Source organism: Dipodomys ordii, unplaced genomic scaffold, assembly GCF_000151885.1.
Source record: "Dipodomys ordii isolate 6190 unplaced genomic scaffold, Dord_2.0 Scaffold93, whole genome shotgun sequence".
NCBI lineage: Eukaryota > Metazoa > Chordata > Mammalia > Rodentia > Heteromyidae > Dipodomys > Dipodomys ordii.
In genome coordinates this window covers 3,621,063-3,639,845 of record NW_012267309.1, presented here as the reverse complement: position 1 = coordinate 3,639,845, position 18,783 = coordinate 3,621,063, and the positions used below count along the sequence as shown (strand labels likewise).

General features: G+C 46.1%; 1 protein-coding gene across 1 annotated transcript; it reads left to right on the top strand.

The window, feature by feature from the left end:
* Nucleotides 1-2,318: 2,318 nt before the first annotated feature.
* On the top strand, nucleotides 2,319-7,067 carry LOC105993195 (fatty acid desaturase 2-like). The gene is given in 5 exon segments (XM_013026375.1): nucleotides 2,319-2,571; nucleotides 2,573-3,190; nucleotides 4,015-4,303; nucleotides 5,426-5,620; nucleotides 6,889-7,067. Coding segments are annotated over 5 exon segments (1,485 nt in total). The 5' UTR covers nucleotides 2,319-2,367.
* Nucleotides 7,068-18,783: the final 11,716 nt, after the last annotated feature.

Sequence of the window (18,783 nt, the reverse complement as noted above, 5' to 3'; positions counted from 1 at the left end):
GTATCTAGAATTTACAGGCATTAGCCACCAGCACCTAGCTCCTTACTTTGTTTATAGACTATGTTATACCATTTTTTCAGGTAATATTTTTTTTGTAAATCATTTTACATTCAGTATTACAATATTTTGCTTAAAAATTTTTTGAGGGGCTGGGAAGGTGGCTCAAGTGGTAGAGCACTAGCCTTGAGCTGAAGAGCTGAGGGACAGCGCCCAGGCCCAGAGTTCAGGCCCCACGACTGGACCCCCCCAAAATTTTTTTTTTGAAAAAGACACTTTTTTATTTTTTTTGGGTCCGGTCTTGGGGCCTGAACCCTGGGCCTGGGCGCTGTCCCTCAGCTCTTCAGCTCAAGGCTAGCGCTCTACCACTTGAGCCACAGCGCCACTTCCGGGTTTTTTCTATGTGGTGCTGAGGAATTGAACCCAGGGCCTCATGCATGCAAGGCAAGCACTCTACCACTGAGCCACCTTCCCAGCCCCACACTCCTTCTTGGAATGTGACTCTCCCCCCAATTCCTGTAGTCCACGTAACAACTTCATAACACCCCTTCTTGGAACCGACCCTACCCCCAAGTTCCCATAATCTAACTAATGTGGCCCATGTGACTGTCCCCTAAAATTCTGTTTAAATTCAGCATACACCTCTCCAAGGCTGCTGCCTCCATTCCTGCTTGGAGCAGCCTAACAGGTCTGCCCTCCAATAAAGCCTTGAGATCCTATCAGTCGCTCTTACTTGCCTCTCACTTCTTACATCCTGGTGCTGAAATCGGGGAGGAGTGGTCTGGGACAATTCCCCCATAGGGGTTGATTCCTCCCCTTCCCCCCCCTCCTACTCCCCAGACCTCCTCAGAGCAAGCAACCTTTACTCTCCTCTGTCAGCTCTTTCAGACTTCTGCATGCCTCACGATTGGATCCTTAAGGGTGACCATTGACCTCCTGTGTCTATGAGCCTCCCTGCCTACTTTTGTTTCCTTCTGGGAAGACCAGGCACCTGGCCAGGGAACGCTCCTGCGACGTTGTCTCACTGGTTGACAACCCTTTGAGGTATTGTCCTATCTACTAGAAGTTCTTCTGTACTGCTGGGGACACCCAGAGTGACAGAAAATTCCTCTACCAGGATCTCGGTTGCCACCCTCTGCCTAAAATGAGTATCTCTCAATCTAAATTGTCTAAATTGGGGCTGTCTCTTGGCTAATTTCCCTGAACCGGGTCTCTGAGACATTACTAAACCCAACAAACTCATTTTCTATTGTAATGTGGCATGGCCTCAATACCAATTGGACAGTGAGTCTAGATGGCCTGAAAATGGTACCTTTGTCTTTAGTATCCTCATAGACCTGGATAACTTGTCACCGAAATGGCAAGGCTGGAGAAATTCCTTCTGCCCGGGTTTTTTTTCTATCTCTGATCTCCACCCTCTCTTCGTCAATCCTGTAGCGCTCCTCAGATCCTTTTAGCTCATTCACAACCTAAACTTTCTTGTGCCCCTCTCCACAACCAGACTAGCCATTCGACCCTGCTGACCACTGCCCTCCTCCACATTCCCTTCCCAACCCCACTTCTCAGTCTTCTTCTCCCTCCCCACCAGCCTATCAACAGGCACCTTCCTCTATCCCTCCCTCCACCCCTCACCGCCTCTCTCTCCACCTCTCACCCATTCTTGCACTATCCATCAATCATCCACTGTGGCTAGCTCACCTTTTTCCTCTTCAGGAGGTGGCCAGCTCTGAAGGCATTGTTTGTATTCACATTCCTTTCTCTCTCTCTGATCTGTCACAGGTAGAAAAATGTTTGGGCTCTTTCAAACTGACCCAGATACCTATATTAAGGAGCTTAAATACCTTATTCAGTCCTATGACCTTACCTGCCATGACCTCTTTGTGATCCTTACTTCTACTCTTACCCCTGGAAGATCGGGAGCGAGCCTGGGTGGAGACACAGCATGAAGGGATGAAATACACGCCCAAAATAATAATTAAAAAAAATGTGTTGGTCATGAAGCTGTCTCTCGCTCTGACCCAGGATGTAACTACTGGCTTGATCATCCCTACTGGCTCTTAGGGACTACATGGTCTTCTACATCCTCCATGGCCTTGCAAAGACTGCCCACAAGTCTGTCAACTGTGACAAATTGAGAGAAGTAATTCAGCATCCCAATGAGACTCCCAGTGAAATTTTGAGCCATCTGGCAGATGCCCTGCACCAGTTCACCCACATTGACCCATCTACTCCACTGGGCACTGCTCTCTTCCATTCTCATTTTATGTCTCAGTCCTCCCCCAAAGCCAGGAAAATTTTTAAAAACCTTGAGGACAACTCAGAGGCCCGGGGAGGGAGCCGTCGGGGCACGGCGAGCCGCGAGGGCGTGGGATGCGCAGCCTGGCGGGCATGGGGAAGCGGGGGAACCAGGGCGAGGCGACGGCGGGCGAGCGCGAGGCGGCGATGCCCACCTTCCGCTGGGAGGAGATCCAGAGGCACAACCTGCGCACCGACAAGTGGCTGGTGGTGGACCGCAAGGTCTACAACGTCACCGCGTGGGCCAAGCGGCCCCCGGGGGGCCATCGAGCACTACGCGGGCGGGCGGGCGGGCGAGGATGCCACGGATGCCTTCCGTGCCTTCCACCCTGACCTTGACTTCCTGAGCAAGTTCCTGAAGCCCTTGCTGATTGGTGAGCTGGCCCCAGAGGAGGCCAGCCTGGACCGTGGCCAGAGTGTTCAGATCACCGAGGACTTCCGGGCCCTGAAGAGAACGGCCGGGGACATGAACTTGTTCAAGACCAACCACTTCTTCTTCTTCCTCTTGGGGCACATCATTGTCATGGAGATGATCGCATGGCTCATCCTTCATTACTTTGGCAATGGCTAGATTCCTACCCTCATCACGGCCTTTGTCCTTGCTACCTCTCAGGCTCAAGCTGGATGGCTTCAACACGATGACGGCCACCTTTCTGTCTACAAGAAGTCCAAGTGGAACCACGTTGCCCACAAGTTTGTCATTGGCCACTTACAGGGTGCCTCCGCCAACTGGTGGAACCATCGCCATTTCCAGCACCACGCCAAACCCAACATCTTCCACAAGGACCCGGATGTGAAGATGCTCCACGTGTTTGTCATGGGCGAATGGCAGCCCCTCGAGGTTATGAGTAGGACGCATGATGATCCGTGTCACCCTCTGGCCCTTCCCTCAAGTCATGTAATTCAACAACTACATTTGCTCACCCTTGTTTCTCCATTTGTGTGCCCCTAAGAGTTTTTATATTGTTTCCTTTACAAAAATAAAAGAATAAGTACATATGCAAAAAAAAAAAAAAGCTTGAGGACAGCCCCAACATCCTTCAGTGGGAACTCCTCAATACTGCGTGGGGTTTTTTGTCTGTTTCTGTCGGTCGTGGGGCTTGAACTCTGGGTCTGGGCTTTGTCCTTCAGCTCTTCAGCTCTACTTCAGCTCTACCACTTGAGCTACAGCACCACTTTCGGCTTTTTCTGCCTATGTGGTGCTGAGGAATCGAACCCAGGGCCTCATGCATGCAAGGCAAGCGCTCTACCACTGAGCCACCTTCCCAGCCTCTACTTTGTACCTTTCAAGGCTCCCAGTGCACCTATCCCTTTTTAGTTGTGTCACATTGCCACATGCCCCTTTTGGGCCATGATATTCTGTCCAAATTCAAGGCTACACTCACATTCTTTCCCACTGTAACTCTCTTCCCCGCCCATAGCATCTCCAGCTGGCTCCTGGATATAAAGCCCCTTTCCCTTCCTCAGAAGTAAACCCTGCACTGTGGGATGTTATAACCCCCACTATAGCTACTCACCTTATGCCAGTTCTGGTCTCTCTTCACAGCTCATCTCAACTTTCCTTCTACCCCATAATACCCTATTGCTCTTAAACATCTAAGGGGCCTCAAGCCCATCATTACCAGGCTTCTCTCCTCAGGACTTTTCTGACTCACCAACTCTCCCTATAACACTCCTCTCCTTCCTGTAATTAAATCTGATGGCTCCCATCGCCTTGTTCAGAATCTACACCTTGTCAACGCAGCTGTTCTTATTCACCTGGTGGTCCCCAGTCTCTATACCCTTTTATCCACCATTCCCCCCCCACAAACCCAGTACTTTTCCGTTCTAGACCCTAAAGATGCTTTCTTCACTGCTCCCATTCACACTCAATGTCAAGACCTTTTTGCCTTCACCAGGACAGATCCAGACACCCATCACTCCCAACAGCTCACCTGGACAGTCCTCCCTCCAGGGTTTCAAGACAGTCCACATTTCTTTGGCCAAATTTGTCTCCAAGTTTTCTCATCCAGTATGTGGATGATCTTCTCCTCTGTAGCCCTTCTCTCCAACACTCAACTACTAATACCATTTGTCTCCTTACCTGTCTGGCCCACCATGGGTATTATGTTTCCCCCAAAAAGGCCCAAATCTCTTTACAATTTGTTACCTTCCTGGGAGTCTGCCTCACTCCCACCATCCATTCTATTATGACAAACCACAAGTCCCTTCTTTCTAGCCTCCCCACCCCAACTTCTAAATCAGAGCTTCTTTCCTTCTTGGGGCTGGCAGGTTACCTTCATCTGTGGATTCTCAATGTTTCCCTCCTTGCCACGCTCCTCTATGAGGCATCAGGGGGTGACCTTTCTGAACCCTTAGACTCTACAAAACCTATTTCAGCATCCTTCCACACCCTCAGCCTGGCCCTCATTCTGCCTAACCTGTCATTACCTATTATTTTCTATGTGACAGAGTCATGAGTCATGTTGGGGTTCTGGGGCAGGAGGTTTTGGGTACCTTTGCCCCACTGGCATATCTGTCCCAACAACTGGATATAGCCACCAAAGGGTGGGCGCCTTGTGTCTGGGCCCGGGCAGCAGCAGCAGTGCTAGCCACTGACAGCTCCAAACTCCCGTTTGGCCAGCAGACTGACATCCACTCCCTGCGCCACCTTCAGGACATCCTGTCACATAGAGCCACCTCTACTCTCACACCTTCCAAACTACAACTATTTCATCTCATCTTTATTGAAAATTCCCAATACTCATTTCCAACTTGCCCTCCCCTAAATCCTGCTGCCTTACTGCCGATCGATGGCCTTTCCTCTACTCACAATTGCTGGGGGGCCCTTGATCTCTTTCTTTCTCCTTTTCCTCACATTCATTCCCAACCCATCTCTGAGCCTCACCATATTTGGTTCATTGACAGTAGTGCTACAGCCCTTTCTCACCCTCCTCAGGGTGTTTTTTTCAATCAGGCTATGCTATCGTGGATGATACCACAGTAACTGAAGCTAAACCTCAGCCCTCTTTACACTACTTCTCAACAGGCTGAACGTATTGCTCTTACTCAGGCCCTCACACTAGCACAGGGAAAAAGGGTTAACATCTACACCGACTCAAAGTATGCCTTCCTATGCTCCACTCTTGTGCAGCCATCTGGCAGGAACGAGGATTTTTGACTACTCAAGGAGGCTCCATTAAAAAAGAATACCTCATTAAATCTCTCCTGGAAGCAGCCCAACTACCTTCCCAGGCTGCCGTCCTCCGTTGCAAAGGACATCAAGTCCCCACTGATTGTATTACCAAGGGAAACAATTTTGCAGATGGACGACCAAACTGGCAGCCCAGTCTGTGCCCACACCCACATCCTCTCTAGCTCCCTAACTTCTTGCTTTTCCAACTCTTCTTCCTACATACTCTCCTAAGGAACATCATGATCTCACTGCCCAGGGAGCAACTATGTCAGAGGGCTGGTTCATTCTTTGTTTTTGTCAGTTGTGGGACTTGAACTCCCGGCCTGGGAACTGTCCCTTAGCTCTTCAGCTCAAGGCTAGTGCTCTACCAGTTGAGCCACAGTGCCACTTCTGACTTTTTCTGCTTATGTGGTGCTTAGGAATGGAACCCAGGGACTCATGCATACAAGGCAAGCGCTCTACCACTGAGCCACTTTCTCAGCTCCTGGTTCATTCTTAATGGGTTGTATGTCCTCCCTGACTTCTAGACCCAAACATTTCTTACTGACATTCACAACTCATTCCACATATCCTTTAAACCTCTACTTAACTTACTTGACACAATCTACACTCATCCCCACTAGTCTACAATCTATTATCCGCACTTGTCCCCTTTGCTAAAAATGCTCCAATCAGGGGGGACTTCACGTTTACTCCTTCCTTACCTATCAAGCCCAAGGCCATGCCAGGACAGGACTGAACATTCGATTTAACACATATACCTCCACACAAAAAGGGCTGGGAAGGCGGCTCAGTGGTAGAGCTCTTGCCTTACATGCTCAAGGCCCTGGGTTCGATTCCTCAGCACCACATAAGCAAAAAGAAAAAAGCAGGAAGTGGCGCTGGGGCTCAAGTGGTAGAGTGCTAGCCTTGAGCTGAAGAGTTGAGAGACAGCACCCAGGCCCAGAGTTCAGGCCCACGACTGGACCCTCAAAAAAAAAAATCAAATACCTCCTCACAATGGTAGACACCTTCTCAGGATGGATTGAGGTATTCCCCACTATGACAGAAGATCTTCCACTGTTGCCACTATTTTATCCTCAGAAATCATTTCCTGTTTTGGTGTTCCCACTTCTCTCCAGTCTGATAATGGCCCTGGCTTTGTTTCAAGGATCACTCGGTTCACAATGGAGGCCTTCCAATTTAAATGGAACTTTCACATCCGCTGCTGCCCTCAGTCTTCTGGTAAGGTAGAAAAGGCCAATCACATGATTAAAACTCATATTACTGAGCTCTCCTCTGAACTCCATCTACCCTGGACTCAACTTTCATCTCTCGCCCTCACTTGCATTAGGGCAGTGCCCCATCGACCCTCTGACCTTAACCCTTTGAGCTAACGTATGCCCGCCTCTTTTTACTCCCTACCTCTACCCTGTCTTCAGATTCCAATCCTCTAACTTCATACCTTCCTACCTTCCTGCTCTATAGACAACTCCTCCGGGAACAAGCAGACTCCTTCTTACCCCAGTCTGTTCCTACCATTCCAACTGGCCTTAAGATTCACCCAGGCGAAAGGGTCCTCCTTAAAACTCACTCTCCCAAGCCCCTACACCCAAAATGAGCGGGTCTTTCCACAGTTTCCCTAACCACTCCTACTGCCGTAAAACTCTTGGAAAAGTCCTCCTGAAATCACCTCTCTCTAATTCCTTCCATGAGTCACCTTCTCCCTTCTCACACCCCTACAACTCTCTCACCCTTCTCCTACTCTTCCACTATTCTGTCCCCAACTATCTCCTCTTCCACACTACTTTCTATTCAGTCACCTAGAGATTCCAATCTTTCTCCTCTTCTCCCACAGACCAGTTGCCAGCAACCACCGTGAATACACAATAGCCAACCAGCCATGCCAGTTACCACCCTCTGACTCAGACTTGTTCTCTTCTCTTCCCCTTTTCTTCCCCTCTCAAGGAACAGCAGACAAGCTCTCTTCCCTGGTCCCTAGGCTTGGAAAGATCCCTCAACCTCACTTTCTCTCTCTTAAAATCATAAAATTCCTCCTATGCTGATGGGTGCTGGCTTTGTTTGTCCAACTCTTCTTCTACCTACTCTACCCTCCCTGTTCCCCTCAATGCCTCTCTTACCCATTTGCCTAGCCTATTCTGAAGTTAAAGGCTCCCCCTTCTTTGTTCAATCTAATACCTATCTCCAATCCTACCCCTCTTCCAGGGAAGGGCAGGTTACCTGGCTTTATTCCACCTATCTTAACTCCCTCCATTACTTTAAACTTAATTCTATCCCCATCTTTGGACCCATTATCCGTAATACTTCTTCTTTTTTTGGGGGGGGGTCCAGTCGCAGGGCCTGAACTCTGGGCCTGGGCGCTGTCCCTCAGCTCTTCAGCTGAAGACTAGCGCTCTACCACTTGAGCCACAGCGCCACTTCCGGCATTTTTCTTTTTGCTTATGTGGTGCTGAGGAATTGAACCCAGGGCCTCAGGCATGCAAGGCAAGCACTCTACCACTGAGCCACCTTCCCAGCCCCCGTAATACTTCTTTACTGGCCCCAGCAGCCCTCTGCTTCTCCTCCCCTCCTACCCCTTTTGCTACCCTGGTAGGAATCCTGCCTCCATACCTCTGCAACCACACTATTTCTAATGACCACCCCTCAGATCATCAAATCACCCAAGTAGATTATGCTGTGTCCCTGGAGGTCAATGGCAAGTTTTTACAAGCTGTCCACTTCACCGGGCACCCCCACCCGCCATCCCCAATTAATGTACCTGGCCTAGGCTGCTCATGGCCATTAGACAATTCTTACCATCTTTCCCCTTGGCTAACTAACTCCATACTCTACTACCAGTGTCTCCAATCTTCCTTCTACTCCAGTTCACTTACCCTTCTCCCAGGCATTGCTCTGGCCTCCTCATGCTCTGTGTGGAGTGCTGAGCCTGCAGGACAAAGTATCTATACTTTACTCCATTTGTTCTCTTTTCACATGCCCTGTGCTTGCCTGGAAATGGCTCGTTTTTTTTCTCTGCATCTCAACTTCCTATCTATGCTTGCCTATCAACTGGACCCTTGTTTATCTTTCACCCTCAGTCTTTTTGGCCCCTACAGATGCCTCATTGCTTGTCCCATCCACACTCCCTTTCTTTCAATCCCACCTCTCCAGTGGTGCTGACAAGCTGTCCAGCTGGTACCTCTTCTGGAAGAACTGGGGATAATGGCAGGCATTGGATTGGCATGGGGGGTTGGCTATATATCTCTTACCTATTACAAGACCCTCTCTATTGAGCTTCGAGACTCTCTCCAGGAAATCACCCAACAATTATCTGAGGTACAAGACTAATTGGATTATTTAGAGGGCATGGTTTTCCAGAACAGACAAGGGCTAGACTTTTTTGCAGAAAAAGGTGGTCTGTCCTTAGAGGAGGAATGCTGCTTCTCTCATAACAAATCTGGCCTGGTGAAGGAAGGGGGCTAAAAGACTGCTAGACAGAACACAAAAAAATGATAATCAACTACAATCACAGTCCCTTTTCAGTTCTGTATGGGGGTCTTTTCTCCCATGGATCCTACCATTCACGGGACCCCTACTGCTCCTTATCCTGGCTCTTCTTTTTGGACCCTGTCTGTTCAAGTGTGCCAGCAATTTCTTACAGCAATGAAAAGAAGCCTTCACCAACCATGTAGAACTTTACATGGCAGGATAGCAGATACCGAAAAAGGACAGCCCTCAGGACCCCCTATACACCTTCTCATGCTTGAACCTGATGGCCCCGACCAGCAGGAAGCAGCTAGAGAATGTCCCGCTGACCCTCTTACTTTTAAACCTTTACATAAAAAAGACAGGAATCTAAGGTCTCAGAGTCAGCTTGCCAATGATTAAGTCCCCACTGTGTCCCGACTTGTTCACAAAAATCTGTTACTATTTCCTGATACTATTTCCAGTGTGATGTACAAATTCCCATCCTGGTTGCAACAATCTTCTCGGAATGTGTTTCTCCCCCCCAATTCCTGTAGTCCATGTCACACCGTTATAAAACCTCTAGTCTATGTAATGTGACCCATGTGACTGCCCATATAACCCATGTGACTGTCTCTAATGGAGAGCTGAACTGGGATGCATGGTGACCAGAGATGAGTCAGGAGGCAGGAAATAGGAAGTGAACATGGAGGCTCGTGGCATGGTATAATGGCACCTATGCTCCTCCAGGCCTAAACAGGGACAGGGCAGGGGGCAGGGTCACAGAAAATTCCTAGTCCCAGGACCTAGACTGACAGGTTCAGTAACCTATCAGCTAAGTGCCCTCCCCAGCCTCCAGGGATCCAGGCATGTCCATTGCCTGGGAACTGGCATGAAGACAAGATGCCAGACCCTACCATTTACCATGTGGCCAATATAGCACCAGCCAGACCTGACCTCCTTACTTCAAAACAGACAAGCAGAAGGGCCGGGAAACACTTTAATAGATTGTGGGTGCTCTGACAGGGAGATAGAGGCACACAATGGGTGCGCGCACATGCGCATGCACGCACACACACACACGCACACGCACACACAGCTCCTTGGGCTGTTGGGATATTTATATGGTAAGGTGGGGGGGGGGTGGCAGTCCTGGCTTCTACATTATATAAAGATAGGTGTACCAGGTAAGAATGCATCCTGCCATAAAACAGATCCTTATCCTTGAGACAAGGGGTGCCCTGTTATCTGCATTTTGGGGCAGGAGGTGGCTTAAGATTGGGGACGCATTTTTCTCAGGAAGGCATACATCCTCTCAGACAAGTGCTAATTCTTGGGGTAAGGAATGCATCCCTCAGGATGCATTGTTGTCTGCCTTTGAAGTAACACTGGCACTTCCATGTTTCTAAATACCATATTTCTAAGTTGCTTTCACCAGGTGTCAGTTTCCTTGTTATCCTGTTTCATTTTCCCCTAAAATGACTTTTGTTCCCTTAATCTTAAGTGAAGTATATGAAGGAATATCTCCTGTATTTGCTGTAAGCTGACCATATTTCATTTTCCCTAGTTACCGGCTTCATTTCCTCTAAAATGACTTTGTTCCCTTATCTTAAGGGAAGTATATGGATAAGTTTTAAGCTTGAGTTTTTGAATTCCTGGCAGTCATTCACCACGTCTCATTTTCCCTAGACTATCTTGCCTCAAAATCACACTATGTGCTCCGATAAGAAAAGTACACAGAGCCAGGCACCAGTGGCTCATGCCTGTCATCAGCCAGAGGCTGGAATCTGAGGATTGTGGTTCAAAGCCAGACCAGACAGTAAAGTCCATGAGACTCTTATCTCCAATTAAGCACCAAAAAAGTCAGGAGTGGAGCTGTGGCTCAACTGGTGGAGTACTAACCTTGAGCAAAAAAGCCTCAAGGACAACATCCAGGCCCTGTATTCAAGTCAAAAAAGGAAGGAAGGAGGAAGGAAGGAAGGAAGGAAGGAAGGAAGGAAGGAAAGAAAGAAGAGAGGGAGGAAAGGAAGGAGGGAGACAGTGGGAAGAAGGAAGGAAAGGACATAGATTGAAGATTGGGTCAGGTGCTGAGGCTCTAGGACTGGCCCAGAGCTACTGGATGACCTGACCAAGTCAGGTCTACTGTCTTCCAGGCCCAGGCTCCTGCTTATAGGATGAAGAGAGGGAAGATTTTCTCTAAGGTCCCTTCTCTCACCCACAGGCTGTGAATGTTAATTGCAAAACTGTGAAACCAGCTGAGTGTTGGAGGCTCACACCTGTAATCCTAGCTACTAAGGAGGCTGAGATCTGAGGATCACGGTTCAAAGCCAGCCCAGGCAGGAAAGTCTGAGACTCTTATATCCAATTAATCACCAGAAAACTGGAAGTGGCTCTGTGGCTCGAGCTGAAAGCTCAGGGACAATGTCCAGACCCAAAGTTCAAGCCCCACAACTGACACAAACAAACAAAAAACCCAAAAAACAAAACTGTGAAACCGAAGTTCTAAGCCACAGGCCCAGCTCTGAGGATTCTAACATGTCAGGTTCCGGCTACTTTCCCAGAGGAAGTAAATAGAAGTGTGGGTGAAAGATCAGGGAAGGATTTTAATCAACACAACTATGTTGGGAATTTAGATGGGATGAAGCATCTAAGTTCATCTTTTGGGGTACTGACATGAGCTTTAGATTCAAATAGAGGAAGAATCGGGGCAGGGGGCAGGAGATGAAACAATTTAACAGTTTGGTCAGATGTGGTCTAGTTGGTTGCCGGGCTTGAACTCTGGGCCTGGGTGCTGTCCCTCAGCTCTTCAGCTCAAGGTGAGAGCTCTATCACTTGAGCCACAACATCACTTCTGGTTTCTGGTCGTTAATTGGAGATAAGAGTCTCAAGGACTTTTCTGCCCAAGCTAGCTTTGAACTGCAGTCCTCAGATCTCAGCCTCCTGAGTAGCTAGGATTGCAGTGTGAGCCACTAGTGCCCAGCTCCTTTCTGTTTTTCAAGGCAATGTGCAGACATCTTTATTTTGAGGTAAACAAACTGACTTTCTTGAAGTGATCATTCCTGCTTAACAGTTTGATCTCATCATGGAATGATCTGAGAAATTGTAGTGTTTCTGAAATTCAAAGGTGACTGAGGCTTTGTACAACAAGATTTTCAGGACGATTCGGGGTTGACAATAGGGCACCATAAAAGCTAGTGATAAGAGGCTGGGAGGGTGGCTCAGTGGTAGAGTGCTTGCCTTGCATGCCTGAGGCCCTGGGTTCGATTCTTCAGCACCACAGAAGCAAAAAGAAAAAAGCCGAAGTGGTGCTGTGGCTCAAGTGGTAGAACGCTAGCCTTGAGCTGAAGAGCTGAGGGACAGCGCCCAGGCCCAGAGTTCAGGCCCCACGACTGGACAACAACAACAACAACAACAAAAAGCTAGTGGTAAAATGCACAATTGCTCCTTGAGTCTCCTGCCATCCAGGACTATGATGAGATAGGTTAGGTAACAGTGATTTTTAGACAAATATTCCTAAAGTAATTAGCATGCCTGTGTATAGAATTAAGCTTAAATCAGACCCAATGTTTTAAGACAAAGGAAATAGATATCTGGGTGCAGGTGGCTCATGCCTTTAAACGTCACTATTCATGAGGCTGAGATCTGTGAATTGAGGTCTGAAGCCAGCCAGTGCAGGGAAGTCCATGAGACTTATCTCCAGTTAAATGAAAGTGGAGCTGTGGCTCAAGCACCATTCTTGAGCAAAAAAAGTTATGGGATAATGCTCAGGCCTGAATTCAAGCCCCAGTACTAACACACACACACACAAAAGAGTACTTTGTTCTATCCTCAAGATAACTCTATGGAATGGCCAAGATAGGTTTTTACTATCTTTTGTTATAGGTGAGGAAACTGAAGCACAAAGGAATGAAATTCCTTCCTTAAAGTCACAATTAGTTGCAGAGCCTGGATTTGAGCCCAGCTCTGCCTGCCACTAAGGGGTCGTGCTCTGCGTTTGGCTGCCTTCCTGCAAGACTGTCTGTTGCCTTGATGTCATAGATGCAGACTGCTATTATTTTCCACCCTCTTCTGCCCCTCACCTCACCTTTAAATCTGTTAGAAAAGCAGAATCTTATGCATGGTGTACTGTCACACACCTGCAATTACAGTACTCAGGAAGCAGAAGTACAGGAATTTCAAGCCTGAGTTATATAATGAGTTTAAGGTCAACCTGGACTATGTGATAAAACTGTGTCTCAAGGGGGAAAATGGCAGAATCTCAGGCTCTGGTGGCTTATGCCTATAATCCTAACTGTTCAGAAGTCTGAAATCTGAGGATCACAGTTCAAAGTCAGACAGGGTAGAAAAGTCTGTGAGACCCTTATCTCCAATTAATCATCAAAAAACTGGAGGTAAAACTGTGGCCCTAGTGGTAGTCTTGAATGAAAAAGCTAAGGGAGAGAGGGCTCAGACTCTGACTTCAAGCACAACAAAATACTCTCAAACAAAATACTCTCAAAAGTTGCCCTATGGGAACAGAAAACAAGAGAAATGTGAGTGGGAGTTTGATGTCAAAGGCTCTGCATGGATGGCCAGACAGAGAGGCCAGCCAGGGGGAATGGCATCTTGTTTCTGTTGGCAGGTAACCCACCTGAGTCACCGGTGGAGATTGGGCACAGCTTGCACACTAGGCAAATCCAGAAGGCCTGCTTGCTGATACTAGCTCTTATTTATGGTAGACCAGCTAAGAAGAATGTGGTATTTGTTGACTGTTATCTCAAACTGATGGCTTCTCCCTGAGAAACAGGACTGACATTTACAGTTTTCTACAAGGCTGAGAAAAGTTAAAAACAAAACAAACCTTCCTATATACAGGCAAAACAAGGAAAAGGGGTGGAGGTCCTATGTTCAATCTTCTAGAAAGTCCTTCTGAGACTGATCCATTGTCTTTTCAGCAGGTCACAAAAAGTATAGAGTAGAGATTTCTCTTTAGCTATTAGGATGATTGGATTTAGTCACTCCTACTGAAAAACTACATCTATCTAAACCTGGGAGAAAAAGCTGAAAGACTATACGAAGGAGAGTTCAGGATTTAGGATGACAGTATTTTCCAAGACAGCGTGTCGTGTGTATGTGTGTGTGTGTGTGTGCGCGCGTGCGTGTGTGCGTGCGTGTGTGTGTGTGTATGTGTGTGTGTGTGTGTGTGTGTCTGGTGGGGGGTGGGAGGGAGTCAAGTTCTGGGCACTGTCCCTAAGTTTCTTTTAGCTCAAGGCTAGCACTCCACTACTTGAGCCACAGTGCCACTTCTGGCTTTTTCTAGTAGTTTATGGGAGATTAGAGTCTCACAGATTTTCCTGCCCCAGCTGGCTTCGAACTGTGATCCTCAGATCTCAGACTTCTGGATAGTCAGGATTACAGGAGTGAGCCACTAGCACCTAGCCAGTGTGTCTAATTTTAAGAAGAAATGTTTTCTCTTTATTTGGGAACTGGTAAGTAGCTTTGAGTTTCACCTCCCAGCAATGTCATGTGTACAGATTTCCCCCCTTCGATTAAAACTCTTTTGATATCAAGATTGGCCTAAGGTACAGAAGGGTTCCTTGTTTTCCACAATTGCAGACCTTATTCTAGGCCTCTGTACTGCCTTCTTCCTTTCCTTCCTCCTCGCAGGAGACATGAGAAGAATAAATACAACCTCTTATAGTTAGGGCTCTCCTAACTCATTGATGGGTCATACAAAATAAACAGCAGTGCTGGAGAGGGGGAAGGGGAATGAGGCATTTGACAAGACTGACTTTTCACCTTCCTAAGCTATCTGACCCATTCTCCCCTAACTCGCAACAAAAGAATCCTACCTATAGTCTGATTTCCATGCACGGAAATATTTTACCTTTGGCAAGCCTGTCCTTCAGGAATTAGAGTGAGGCCTTGAGCAGCCTGTGAGTGGGATTCAATTTACAGACCTGTTTTGTTTGGCAATGGTCCTTTCTTTTATGGTTTCCAAAGGTACAAAGCAAAAGAGTTTCACATGCACTTCTGACTTACTGCCATTTCTAGGGAAAGAAAATAGAAGATCTGGCCACTGTGAGCCCCAAATTCCATAGAGCCATAATTGCTGGTATTGACTTAGGTGGGGCTCAAGGTTGCTTTTCACCTTGATTCTCATCATTCCTGATAACCTTAAGTCAACCTGTTTTATTTTCTTACCTCCTGGCTCTAACCAGGAAATGTTTTGAAACTGCTCTCTTCTACTCTGCTAACCTAATGACATATTGGAATAACAATGAAAAATAGATCAAAGTCTGTTTTTGTTTCTGAATCTGTTGGATTGGACTCTCAGCGTAAGATATTAGAACAGTGGCAGAGTCTTGAAGGAGAACGTTTTTTAAAAAAAAACTTTAGGTTATACCAGGCAAAGTAACGAACACCTGTAATCCAAGCACTCAGATGCTGAGGCAGAAAGATTGTAAATTCAACACTAGGCTGCCAGACCCTGTCTCAAAACAAAACAAAAACAAAGACTAGGAAGTAAACTATTTTCTTTGCCTTTCTTTTTTCTTTGCCTTTTCTACAGACACAGCATCTCTGCCACACATCTATTTATTCTCCTTAAAAAACTAAGAATAGAAATTCTGGTTTTGTATTTTGAATTGCTTGACAGAGACTCCTGTATCCGAAGACATTTATTAACATCACTACAACAAAAGCAACAGACTCACAAATTGCTTTGCTGCGATCAATCTCAGGTAAGTATCTGTCTCTGGAACTAAGAATTTTTGCAAAATTCTGCTTACGATAGCTATAGATCATATAGTAAGCTTTTTTTAGGTAAAATTCACATTATATAAAATTAACCATTTAAGGCTGGGAAGGTGGCTCAGTGGTAGAGCGCTTGCTTTGTATGCCTGAGGCCCTGGGTTTGATTCCTCAGCACCACGTAAGCAAAAAGAAAAAAGCCGGAAGTGGTGCTGTGGCTCAAGTGGTAGAGCACTAGCCTTGAGCTGAAGAGCTGAGGGACAGCGCCCAAGCCCACAGTTCCGGCCCCACGACTGGCCCCCCAAAAATTTTTTTTTAAAAATTAACTCTTTAAAGGAGAACGATTTTGTAGCATTTGGTATACTACAATTTAGCATATTGTAATTTTATATATTACAATGCAGTGCAAACCACCAACCTCTATAGATTTACTTATTCTGGATATTTCGTGTAAACAAAACCAAAGTATGCCTTTTTTTACTTAGTAGGATGTTTTCAAGACCTATCTCCATTAAAATACATATTAATACTTCATTCTTCTCAATGGCTAAATCATACTGTGAATAAGTTTTTAAAAAAACAAACAGAATACCTATTTTGATACGTCTTTTTTTCCCCTCACAAATTGCTAATGTACCAAAAGAAGGAACTGGTAGAAAGCAAAACAGGGTTGTTTTTTTTTTCCTTTTTCTTCACCAAGAAGTTGAGACTAAAAGGAAAATACCTCTTAGGATAGGAATGTATTTCCAGAAGCGTTAAGATTATTAACAAAGCCAGGTGTCAGTGGCTTGCATCTGTAATCCTAGCTACTCAGGAGGCTGAGATATGAGGATTGCAGTTTGAAGCTAGCTGGGTATGAAAGTCCCTATGAGACTCTTAGTCCAATTAACCACTCAAAAGCCAGAACTGGGGCTGTGGCTCAAAGTGGTAGAGTGCTATCCTTGAGCAAAAAGAGCTCAGGGACAATGCCCAGCCTTGAGTTCAAGCCTCATGACCACCACCACCAACAATAAAATTATTAACAAAGTCGTAAGGTCCAACTTCCCTCATGCTTATGTAACAAAGCATTTTTTTAAAATTTCTTTTCAACTACCAAGCTAACTGCTGAAGGCTGATTATAGGTTCCAAAAATGTTATCTACCAGTTTAAAAATGCTATGAAGATGAAGATTCTAGCAATAAACACATCTTGAGCCTTTACTAGTTTCTCTTGGTCTGGGGCCTTACCGAGTCCATTAGTCCTAATTCTTAGATGGGAAAATTGAGGTAGAACAAGGTTAAATAATTCATCAGGAGTAACACAGGAGGCTAATCATAGAGTAAAACATACCAAAATGGTTTGAGTATACCTGTTTTGCAACATATGGTAAGGTGCCCCACAGCTTTCCAGGACTTTGAGGAGAAGGTCGAGGGAGGACAGGAAGGAAGATAGTAATAGTGCAGCTCTGCCATTCATAAAGCTGGACGGTGATCTCTCTCACAGAGGCTCCCGTGCCCTCTTAGACAAGTGGATCAAGCATGGAAGACCCTGGATGGCACTGTGGTTGACCATTTTAGTCTATGTAAGAATGACAGTTTACAGGACTTTCCCTGCAGACAAGGTGATACACTAAATGGGTAAAACACAGGAAGATGCTCTTCAGGAAGATTCTGTGACTGGTCCTCAGACCTCACTCTAGAAAGACTTGTTTCTTTTTTTCCTTTGAGCATTTGGGGGAAGCAGTAGTTGCAGAGTCTATTTGGGGTAAGCCGGGACCTAAAGAAGGTCACCATCTGCAGGCTAAGTGAAGCCAGTACTGGACAAAGCCTGTGAGCCCATGTGGGCTCATGGAGCTGTAGAATGAAATAACTACTAGAGTGGGTATGGGGAAGCACCAGGCCTCTGGAAATACACTGCTAGACGCACTGAGCTTTGGCAAAAACATCCTCATGAATATTTCAGTAAGCTAAAACAGCCAAGTTTCAACATGGAACAAATCCATATGAGTCAGCTTTCCTAGCCTCCAAACAACTAAGCTATACCCTTTGTTCTAAGTCACTTGTCCCTGCTGCCCAGTGAAAAATGCAAATAAAGCCCTGGGTTTGTGACTCTTATATAACATCCCCAGAGACTTTCAGGTAGCTAGGTGACCCTCCACTCCAGGTATATGGAAAGAAGGAAAGAGAAAGTTACAAATCCAAAGCCATTTAAAATCTGTGTCACAGGCTGAATTGAAAGTAATAAATAAGCAAAAAAAGCTGTGTGCTGGTAGCTGACACATATAATCCTAGCTACTCATGAGGCTGAGATCTGAGGATTGTGGTTCAAAGCCAGCTGGGGCAAGAAAGTCTGTGAGACTCCTATCTCCAATAAATCACCAGAAAACCAGAAGTAGCCCTGTGGCTCAAGTGGTAGAGCACTTGCCTTGAGCTGAAGAGCCCAGGGACAGTGCTCAGGCCCAGAGTTCAAGCCCCATGACCGACAATAAGTAAATAAAAATAATAAATAAGTAAATAAAAATAATAAATAAATAAATAAAAATAATAAATAAATAAGCAAGACTTGCCTCAAATTGGTTAATATGCAAGTGTACACAAATTATCAGTCAAAATATGGTATTTGGGGCTGGGAAGGTGGCTCAGTGTTAGAGTGCTTGCCTCGCATGCATGAGGCCCTGGGTTCGATTTCTCTATACCACATAAATAGAAAAAGCTGGAAATGGCACCGTCGGTCAAGTGGTAGAATGCTACCCTTGAGCAAAAGCAGCTCAGGGACAGGGCCCAGGCCCTGAGTTCAAGCCCCAGGACTGAAAAAAAATTTAAATATATATATATATACATACATACATACATATATATATGTATATATATATATATATATATAGTATTTGCAAAAGAGAAGTCAAGTAGTGTGATTCCTTAGAAAAATGAACTCATAGTCCAAAAAATTAATACCAGGACACTAGTACTTGAAACTTAAAATGAGGGAAGTAGACAAATGAAGAGAAGTCCAGGACAGGGGGATGCAGTCATAATATTCAATGCATAGCCTACAAAATTAGGAGAAGTGAGGGAAGGGGTTGGTTGGGGAAGGGATGATGAAAGAGGTAACATTACTCAAGATGTACTGTATTCATAAACTGCTTGTTGAATGGTAACTTC